Raw genomic sequence first — 11,298 nt, forward strand, 5'->3', positions numbered from 1 at the left:
TATGTCACGGCAATGTCAAGGTTATTGTGCAAGAAAAACTCCAAGATCATTAGATAAGAATAATAGTTTAATATCAATACGGACGTTTCAATATCGACTATCACAAATACAAGACAAACGTACTCCAAAATGGCGGTCACCGTTCCGTCAAGGGTAGAAGAAGGCGCGATAAAAAAAAAAGCAGCTGGTGTCGGGTCCTGGCAGTTCACCCTTCAATTTGAATAGCGAGACCGACTTTGTGCCCGCCTCGTTGCACGTTCGTGCAGTCGACGTTGAAAGATAGAGACGCCGTGATTTGGTCGGCGAGCTGTTGTTGCAAGCTGAAGCCCAGTTGCAGATCCGTGTTTAACTTGAACCGGAACGTCGATTTCTCGTCAATGATGTATTTCGCTGCCGCGCCCAACGTGTAATCTTTGTTCCCGCCGTTTTCGTACATCAGCCCGTTAACGACAGCCTCCCATTGCTCGTTCACTTAAAAAAAAAGAAGCATATATTAGACCATGGATCTTCAACAATTTAAGAATTTATTATAATATTATATAATTCGATTCATTCGGATATGCGACGTTACAACCTATTTAGTATAGGTAAGATATAGCAGAAGATATGATAATATTCTAATTGATTTGATAATTGCGATATTGTGATATATAACCTAGGATTGCGATGGGTTAACTAATTTTATTATTTACCGCATCTTTTGATATAATGGATAATTTGATTGCTAATTGGAATGTATTTTAAATGCGTTATTTAGTGTGTACTAAAAATTCATGAGTCCACATTCGGACTCAAGTAAGTAAATCGGTATCAATCAATTGCGAACGAGAAGAATTGATCGATTCTAAATGTCTTCATTTATCAATCTTTGTTTACACCGCTTTGTTCGCAGCTTTTGAAAAAGTAGGTTCTTCTGATACACGAAAGCCCGCAGCTACAAAAAGACAGCTGTTTTCGAATGCATCGGCGAATAAAAATTCCGTCCGGGTCCGCATCGCTAATGTAGCTAGCAATTTGCAACTACGTGTCGAGATAAAATCGATATTTTGAAAAACTAAATATATCCAGAAGCTTTCTGAAAAAAAGGAGATAGGAGTAAACAAAACTCAAAAGTTTTCTACCTGCAGCCTCGACAGAGATATTTGATTTACCGGATTCAATCAACCCTTGTCGTTTACATACCGGTCAAGCATCTAACATAGTCGACATTTCCGAAGCCGATGATAAAACTAAAGCCGTTTCGAAACAATTATGTACGGTTATAAAAAGACAGGAATAAATAAATGGGAAATTTCGCCCTCGGAGACAATATCGAGTTTTCCGATTTAATTGGGTCACCGTAAGGAAAAAGAAAGAGACAAAGAGGGAGGGAGAGAGAGGGAGAGAGAGAGAGAGAGAGAGAGGGGGGGCAACAGGAAGAGCATCTTCGTCTCTGTCAGCGGAGAGAAAAATCGAGGATAGTTGTTTATGTACTGTAAAGGGCATGGTTAGCTCGCGCGTCGTTAATTAGGGAGCCAGATAATTGCGTAACGCACGCATTGTACGAATATAATGAGGTGTTCGTTTACAGCTTGCACGGCAACGAACGCTGCGACGGTCAAGGGATCGTAATTAGGGGCCCCGCGACGAGCACACCTGCAATTACACATCGTCATTCGAATTCGTAACTGCGACCTGGAATAATTTTTATATGTTTATTAATCCGGAATAATGTCTTCGCACGTTCCCTCAATCCGCGCGGAACACTGAACTTCATGCATTTTAAACAAACGCCGGCGAAGAAACCCGAATGGTGTAGCAATAATGCTTTGAAGATAGCGAAAGCTGGTAAATTTGACATTTATAATTAGATCTTTATATGAACCGTTTATTTTGAAAGTGGTGTAAGTCCATTTTTGAAAAGAATGAGATATCACGTAATTCATACTTAATTTAGTGTAAATTTTTTATGTATAACTAGTCCGTGTTTAATTTCTTAAAAAATTCCCATGTTTTGTACAATTTAAAATTGATCGGTAAATGAAATTGCATAATCATCGATTATGAAAGTGATGTAAGTCCAATTGACAGAGGTAGGTGGCTTAGCAGAGTTAGCCTGTTATTTTACATTTGTTTTACATTACTTGTCATATTACGTGTCTAAATGATAAATTCATTTTACATGAAATGAAACGAGAGAATTTCATTTCAATAAAAAATCTTCAAAATGCGATTAAAAACAGATAAGAAGAAACACTAATGGGAACAGGTAAATTGGTTGCAAATATGTTGGATGAGGTTTCTCAAAAATGCACCATACACTATTTTATATAAAACATCGATAAAAGACAGAGAATTTAAAATTATAAATTGATTACCTAAACGTTCTGGAAGACCGTTAAAATATGAAAAAATCGCCCTGGCGCCTTCGTACCAAGATGCCAGGCCTATTACTTATGAAAAATATTAAAACATCAAGCAGTTATTATCTTATATACTTCCGGTGCATCACGCATATTTCGAAACACTGTCACATGCAGAGCATAAGTAAAACTATCAATATCTTGTAATTTTAATAATTTAATTAGCGTCTAAAATTAAAAATACTACTTCTATTCTATGTCGTGTCATTATATGTAAACAAAATTGGATTAATATGAAGTATATTTTAAGGGATACTTGATTTTTCAAAATTGAAATTAAACGATTTCTACAATTTGCAGCCCGTAAGTATACATCAGATTAGTAAAATACGCCTAAAACAAATTTATATAACCAAATTACATATTGATAAAACAGTAGAAACATTGCCAGACTTCATATAATTTGCCTAAATTTTTTAATTAACAGATACGTTATCCTTTAATTTTCTCGGAGCAAGAGAAAATGGACTTACACCACTTTCAAAATAAACGGTCCATATATTTATAAGCGAGAACGTGAGAACATACCAGTTTGAAATGATTAACCACTGTTCCTCGAATCTAATGAAGATCATGTTTATTTCACATAGATATTCTTAGTTTGCTCGTAATATTTGAACTAGTTATCACTCGAACACAAAATTGAACAATTCTTATTTCTACCTTAAACGGTTATTATCTTGAAATGAAAAATACACTGGTAATAATCAAACTAAAAAAAATGTTGAAATCAAAAGATCAATTGCAATTCTAAAATTAAAGTTTTGTTTCTAAAGATACAATAATAAAGTTAGAAGAAAGACATTTTTATTTTAATTGAAATTGAAAAGATTGCATTATCGTTTCGTTAGAATATAGTAAAGAAACCATTGAGATAGAGACAATCAATAAGTAATTATATTAATTGCATTCCATAAAATGAAACCAATGATATACATGGATATGAGGTTTCGCAATTTTCAATCAATTTTTGGCAGAGGATATAGAATTTTAAAAATGTGTTTCAATGAATGAAAGCGAGGAAATTGAAACGGAAGGAACTGCGTATTGCGAATTATGTACATAGTGCCAGTTCCCCGAGTCTCTCTAACTTTTGAATAGCCAGCCGTATAATAACGTTATATTACTTATTGCGAGCTAATATTGTTGTATTCGGTTCACAAGTAATTATCATTGGACGATAATAAATTATTTATATTATTTATATTATTAATCGCATTGACGATGATTTCGAAAAGATGAGAAGTACTTTACAGTGAACTGTACGTTGACAAGTGAGAATACAAATTATTTATCGCTTAAATATTTACAGTAAAATTCTCTGTTTCTCAATCGAAGATATATATTTCATAAAATTGCGAATTTCATAGGTTGCGCTGCGTAACGGTCAGACCGCAGATTCTTGTGCAAAATAAAATTTACTTTCGTTCCTAGACTTTTTATAGTAGAGAAATCAAATTTTGTTTTGATTTAAAAGAAACAAACGTGTTTAGAAAATTATGTATAATATCTCTAAGACGAGTTCATTAAGAAATCGAAAATGATCAAGCGTATGGAAATTCCGCGAGGACGAAAATCATCGAAAAACTGGGCGGTGGACATTGAAAACCCGGAACGGATGGGACGTGAATCGGGCAAAGGAGCCGGCCGACGGGCGAGAAAAAAGAATCGGGATCCTATATCCCACAGCGGTCGTTAGTCCGGGATTATTTTCACCCATTTCCTCGTCGTTTATTTTCGTCTTGATAGAACCGTAATTACATTTCCTTCCGCGGTAGTAGACGTCGGATTTACGAAACGCGCGGCGGGAACTGGCGTGGGTAGAAACGGTGTATGATTTAATCGCGGGAAATAAGGATAACAGGTAGACCGCTTTAAGCCTACAACAATTCCCGAAGTAAGTTTTGTGGGCGTAATTACGAATATCGATTCCGGTGGCATGGCGGAACGACGCTGCGTGCGAGAGCCCGGGCAAAATGGTCGCAGAAAATTATGCACGGCGGGGCTTTGTGTCCGTCGTCGCCGTCCACCGAAACGGTCGGATCGGAATTACCCGTTCCTAGTATTCATTCGAAAAAGTATTGGCCTTTCGCGGAATCATTTCGTTGTTTCATCACAGAGCGATCGGCACTGGGGATTTCGCGCGAAACAGGTCCGCGGATACAATTTCCCGCGTAATATCGGCACGGAATGGTACGAAAGTAAAAATTTCCACGAGCCAATTTTCACTCTGCTTTCCCGGCGATCCGCTGTTTAAAATTTAAATAAACCCCCGGCTGCGTTTTGCTTTTGCACTCGGGCTCGATAAACAGCTCGTCGATCGACTAGTTTGCAAAGTTCGACTGTAACTCTTTATTTGCTACGTTTGTAAATGGACCGCTTCGTGTCGATTTTAATGACCTTGCACTTTAATAACGCGAGGACACTTCAAATGCAAATTTTTGCGCTGTGAAGAATATTAAGTACGTTCGAGACAATTCGATTTTTCTCTTAACAAATGGGCACTACTCGATGGTTCTAATGGCATTGGATTATGAGCTGACTCTACTCTCGAAAATTCGCAACAGACCTTGTAAATTGTTTGAACATTTTTGGCGAAAAACACTAAATGTCTTTGATGCAATACGGATCATTCGGATTCAAATTAATTGTTTCCTATGGCATTGGCGTGGATAACGTGGTAATAGAAACAAATTGCATTTTCTTGTCTGTCTCGACTCGAAACACAAGTAAACCGACAGGTTAGTGCTTCTTCGCCTGTATCCAGGACTGGACCAGTTTCAATACTTGTCGATTAAATTCTTTGTGGACAAGGAACTCGTTAATTAACTCTACGCCCCGAAATCGATAATTGGGAGGAAGTTTAGAGATGCTGAACAACGTTTTAATTCTTGAACCACGTCATAATTGCCTCACGGAGAAACTATCCGCCGGGAGAAAGAATTTCATTCGCGAGACGGTTTTTTACTAGAAAAAATTAAGGATCGTTGAATTTGTTAAATATCAATTTTTCTCACATTCTATGTCTTCAAGACAGTGATTAAAAATTCAGAAATTTCCTCAATTTAAAAAAAATAACATGTTATACATTAAATATTTCTCTTCTGGTCAAGGCGTTTTAATAAATACTATTAATACTATAAATTGTGAATAAAATGTCTTCTGAATTAACCGAATACTGTAGAAGTACTAACAGTGACACGAAATAATATCTAAAAAGTCGAGACGTTCCATGAACGTTACCAACGCAGTAACAACAATTTCAAATTATCCTTCCTTTTCCAATCGAATTAAAGAATTCATATGAATGAAAATTCGAAACAAAGCAAATACCATAAAAGCGCCTTCTTTTGTTCATTGTTTAGCAACTTCTCGAATGGTCATTTTTCAAATGAAAGAAAGGAAAGAAAGGGTAAAATAGTTAAGCGTCTCCGGCGGACACAGTAAGTGCTCTTTATTAGCGGCTATGGCACGGATCCGCGATGTACCGTTTAATGAAATTGCAATCCCTTTGCATTTCCACTGACAAGAAGTTTCCTTTGTGAGGGTTCCATCCGTCCGCCAATCCGACATCCGCAGCGCTTAAGCCGCGCGTGTAGTGGACCAAAGTTCGAGAACAGATTGCCGTCGTTGATACTGTTCCTTACCTAGCCGGAAGTCGACGGTACCAAAGAACGAGCATAGTGTGTCGTTGCTTTCTCCCCCGCAAGAAGAAGAATAATAAGAAGAGGAGAAAGCGGAAGCGAGATTACGTAACTGCTGAGGAAATCAGCTTTCAACTGCCAACTTCCTGGAACCCGGACCTTGAACTCGGCGAACCTGTTTGAAGCTCTACTCGAAGAATCACAAAGGCGACTTGCCCTCCCGAATACTTGAATCCTTTTATCGGAGATGAGTATACTCGGTGTTTGTAAGCGAAGTTACCTCATCCTCCGTTTACCTAAGGACTTTTTAGTTAATCGGGATCGGATGGAACTCTATCTGGCGTGATTTTTAGTTGAATCTGAAGTCGTGCAAACTGAATATTTTGAGATGTCTTTGTGAAATGAATTACTACCTAATAAAGTCATCTGATATATTCCAATACCCGATATGAATCATTAGCTACTTATTTCAGATTTAATAAGAAGGTAAAAGTTGATCTCAACAAAATGGGTTCGGAAATCTATGAAACAAGAATTCATGAATCTTTTATTTGAACGGATGGACCTTTTGCAATTCGCACATTTTATCGAACCCCTAACTTAACACTAGATCGAAAAATGTTTACGATAAACTGAAATGACAAATCAAATTAGCAACACTGGAATATTAAGTGACGATTGCTTAGGACTAATTGATCTAAAAATGGTAATTCGTAAGGAAGCTGTGGACGAACGTTTTTAGATAATTATACCAGAACGATTAAAAGAGCGTTAGTTCGTCGGAATTGCGTAAAGTCCAGGATTCGTAAATAATTTAAAGAAATTTAAATTATTGAATATAAATTAAAGAATGCTTCACCTTTGTATAAAACGGATAGTCCGTACTCTTGTGGTATCGAGTTGCATCGAAAGTGAAAGTCGGTATCCCCGTAGCTGAAGGCCATGCCAATGTCGTTCGTCGTCATCCTGTTCGCCTCTGTGTTGTAACCACCCTGGTAGCCGATTATGAGACCTTTGATGGCGGTAACTACAGAGCCCAGAATGTTCACGTTCGAGTTCCTGTCGCTGGCTGCAACACAGAACACGATACGCGATAGAGTACGAGCACGTAAACGCTTTCTAGAGATCGTTCCGGGGATTTACACGAACGATTTTATTATTGAACGATTTTGTTATCAAACGATTATATTATTGAACGATTTTCTTATAAAACGATTATGTTGTTGAACAGTTTGTTATCGGGCAATTTTATTGTCAAACGAATAGAACACATCGGAAGAAGTTAATTCATCGAATAACTTTCTACCAGTGCAAACTGAATTATTTGATTAGTATAAACAATAAAACGGCGTTGATTAATATACTCTCGCAACAGTTAAATGTTTTCCGTTCAATTATCAGAGATCTTTTTGATCTAGTTTTACAGCAAACATATTTATTTGACGGCCAAGCCTTTGAAGGGTCGCATCCATTATTCAACCCGTTAAATGAAATGTTGATTGCATTTATTAGCGTGTGGCGAGCGCAGAAAGAACGTTGCATCTTTTCGATAATATTCTTCAGTTTCTATAAATAAATTTCATGACGGATATTTTGGTAAAGGAAAAGATTGAGAACGAAGTGGGTCTTCAGATTCCTATCAGATCACATTTGTGTTCCCGGACTAATTAACGTATAGATAGCAGACAACGGGAATAGGAATATCGTTGATAATGTTTCCACCTCTGTCAGTCTATGGAGTTTTGTTGGTAAACATCAAACGTTCCGTCCCAATTTCCCATTATCTCGAACGTCGAAACTCGAATCTAATCGTACGCGAGAGACCATTGTTTCAGTGACTTCGCGATCAACGTTGACAGTGAAACGTGTCGTGCGAAGTGCATCTTGGATTTTCGTTTCAGTATACGGATATTGTTGTCGGGCAAGTGAGCAGTCTCATTAGATCTTTGTAGCTAATGACTTATTTTATTCTCGTACTCGTTGATCTGTGCACAACTCGATCAATCTTTAAATGTGTTGTTGAAATTTGTAATATTTCGAGGAAGCATGTAAAAGCACTTTACGATAGATTTTTTTTAATTTGTAGAAAAATTCGAAGTCGTTTTGAAAAATCGATAAATCTCGATCGATAGCTCAAACAGGAAACGGTAAATGTAATTTTTAGTGAAAGGAACTTTAGTAAAAGTAACAAATTGCTTTGCTTAATTTTGAACGTCTATAGTGATTCAAGACATTTACATCAGCAATGATCGTTACCGCCGTTTCGTTGTTCTTTAATTATTTTTCAATATCATCGATGAAACTCATCCGCGATTTAATCCGATACCCTGATCTTTATAACGAATTATATAACCGTGATTTGTAACGATCTATATAAATATAAAGTATCGCTTCAGCCCACATGCGAATTAATTAGTCATCAACCGTAGAGGTGCGTGTCAACGAATTATCGCGAAACCTGAATTCGCAAAAAATTCACGTTACATCGGCCGTCGATGTTTGGATATTCAAATCGCGACATTAATCTCCGTCCCTAAATTTCAATTATGCATTAATTCCGTGGTTCCATAGGCGGGGAAACATCGTTCCTGAAATCATTAATTCGTGTAAAATCGCGTAACGGCAGGTGGAAAATCACTTATTCAAATGAGGACGGCCAATATTCTGCGAGCAGAACGCGCGAACGGATATAATTTATTTAACGAACGTTTCGCCGTAAGTACGTAACGTCCAATCGATTTCTCGTAATACGACTCTGAGAATACTTCCACTGCTGAAGATTCTCTCGCTCCACAAAATTTTAATGGCCCCAAAAAAGATATTTTGCTAAAAGGAGAGCATTCACTTAAAATCTCATCGGATTTTTAAATCGCTCGAAATAGTTAATACCATTTAGAAAACTCTGAAACGTCGAATCCGCCGAATATAGAAGACTGAATCAATAAACCAGAATATATAATCGATGAGTTTCTAAAACTAATGTCTGCTGTTTATTATAAATGTAAACGCTTTTCAAATATTATTAAAAATTAGAAATAAATTGCCTAGACCAATCGACATTAACTGTTGATGAAATTCTTTGCCAATTCTCAATTATCTTACGAATTGTTCATAATCAGTAAAAGTTACTTTTTAATTTCAATTTGGAACCATGTTGGGCATAAAGCATCGTGGGAAACAATGTTCCATTGTAGAATTAACGAACCGTGGACACTGTTGTTGTCACTAGACGTTGCAAGTAACAAATAACGGCGAACGAATTCGCAGGTCTCGATTTAGGTGACCGGCACGTATTTGACAACGAAGAGAGAAACGAATCGAATGCACCGAACCCGATACCATTTTTCTTCAATGACACGCGCAATCCACGTGAAAAGGGTAATATATACGGTAAAATATTGAAAGCTTTCAAAAGCCGTAGGCAGCCGCAACATCCGCCGTTTGCCCGTGCTTTAAATAAACCGAGCAACGTTCAATTCGTTATTGTTCGTTCTCGCGTTGCCATTAAAACTTGCGCGCGTTTTACGTGTTACCACGCGATCATTCAGTCGACGCCCGGCAAATTATTTAAAGGCTGAAAGAAACTAACAGATCGAACAGATCGCGTTCATGTTCTCTTTGACGCAGGTGGCGCCGATTTTTATCGTTTCCGCGGTGGTGCTCGGGTTGTAACTAATTTCCGATCGCAGTCCGACGCCGGCTAACGGAGTCTGGTTCAAAATGTAGCCAACGATGATCGTCCCATCCAGATTCCATTTTTGTAAAAGCGTCCCATATTCCTGTGTCTTGTATTCTGCACCTGCGGTGCCATATAACTGCAATTACGAAATTAGAAATAACTGGTCTCAGCCCGATTAATGAACACGAGGAGTCGCTCTACTCCGACAAATAACAATATCGTGTGCTTGAAAATTGAACCAGCGAGCGTACAGAGTTCCAATTTAGCAGACTTTTCCGTCACGCTTCGTAGAGTTTACACGAATTTGTTGAGACGCGAACAATAGTTACGTGCAAAATTGGACTATTTTTTATTTCGCGTGCTTTGACGAATTTGTTTGAAAAGTTTTGGTAAAATGTAATGTGATTTGCGACTTTTTGTTTTAAACTAGATTAGATATTACATCTAGTGCCACCCGTCAATTTTCGCAGAGTATATAATTTTTAAGACTAAGATAGTAATTAGATTAGAAGTTAAAGCATTTCGATTGGAGCAGCTTGAAAATCTCGGTTTAACAATCGTAAAGGTAAAGTGTAACATAATCTTTGAGATTGTTCAAAAAATGAAACCAATTGATTTTCTATTTGCCATTTATAAATTTGTTGGTAATTCTCAGAAGAATATACGGGATTTCTTTTTAAACGTACAAATAACATTCAAAGCACGTATCGAGAAATGGTAAAATAAAAAGATCTTTCAGGGTTCACATTTATTAAATAATGCACAGCTATAAAACAGAAAAGTATGACAAGATTTCCCCGTGAGCCTTTCTCTTTGATAGAGTCTTTCAAGCGTATGAATGAAATACGTTTGAAAATAATTCACGTAAATTGAATATTCTATAAAACGTTCTACAAGCATTAGCGTTAATGCTAATTACAAACTTATGAATAAATTAGATTGAAATTGGCCTCACTTTTTTTGTGTCACAATTCAGTGACAGGTCACTGTTCATATTCAAAGGCTCGCCAGCTTTAGTGCAGGTCAGCTTGATCAGACTTTTGCCATAGTGGTAGCCTGTTCTGAACACATTCCTCGCACTTTTACCCAGGTCCGAGAAACTCGGCACGCTCATGATGCATGAGCCGATTCGAGTAGATCAATGACGAATCACGAAATAGGAGTTGATCGGGTTAGCTGCAAAAGGTAGGCATTTTTATTCTGCAGCAAAAATAATTGTTGTTCCCCTTTGTGTAATTGTAAGGTAAACGATAATTAAAAAGTTGTCGCAATTTTCACTGTTTTGTATTAATTTTTTTGTAATTCCAGCATCGCGTTTTTTATATAGTTTGTCATAGTGAAGAATAGCGAGCATTAAAATGTTAATCCTGGAATGCTTAAGCTAAAGGAGGGAAAGGAGGATCATTTTGTATCTAAATATTATATTTTTGTCCGACGTATATTTATTTATACAATATTGTTGAATCATACACTTAGATGCCTGTGAAAATAAAATATAAAAAATGTCTAAAGAAACATTGTTAGAACAAAAATACATATTTAAAATACCGTGGACATTTTTTGATCCTCCCTA

At 37.0% G+C, this 11,298-nt stretch overlaps 1 protein-coding gene across 1 annotated transcript; it reads right to left on the minus strand.

Moving 5' to 3' along the window:
* Positions 1-205: 205 nt before the first annotated feature.
* LOC144471608 (non-selective voltage-gated ion channel VDAC1-like) lies at positions 206-10,839 on the minus strand. Its single transcript, XM_078183825.1, has 4 exons — positions 10,681-10,839; positions 9,636-9,861; positions 6,906-7,115; positions 206-471 (listed from the first exon to the last, which is right to left on the minus strand). The coding sequence occupies exons 1-4, from the start codon at positions 10,837-10,839 to the stop codon at positions 206-208; spliced, it is 861 nt and encodes a 286-aa protein (XP_078039951.1).
* Between the last annotated feature and the right edge of the window lie 459 nt (positions 10,840-11,298).

The sequence above is a fragment of the Augochlora pura genome, chromosome 6, assembly GCF_028453695.1.
Source record: "Augochlora pura isolate Apur16 chromosome 6, APUR_v2.2.1, whole genome shotgun sequence".
NCBI classification, from domain to species: domain Eukaryota; kingdom Metazoa; phylum Arthropoda; class Insecta; order Hymenoptera; family Halictidae; genus Augochlora; species Augochlora pura.

Excerpts from the sequence above, each read along its gene's own strand:
- LOC144471608 (XM_078183825.1), bottom strand. The coding sequence starts at position 10,839 with ATGAGCGTGCCGAGTTTCTCGGACCTGGGTAAAAGTGCGAGGAATGTG. Across the intron at positions 9,862-10,680 it reads TGAATTGTGACACAAAAAAA|TTATATGGCACCGCAGGTGC; the intron begins GTGAGGCCAATT and ends TCGTAATTGCAG. Across the intron at positions 472-6,905 it reads ACTATCCGTTTTATACAAAG|TGAACGAGCAATGGGAGGCT; the intron begins GTGAAGCATTCT and ends TTTTTTTTTAAG.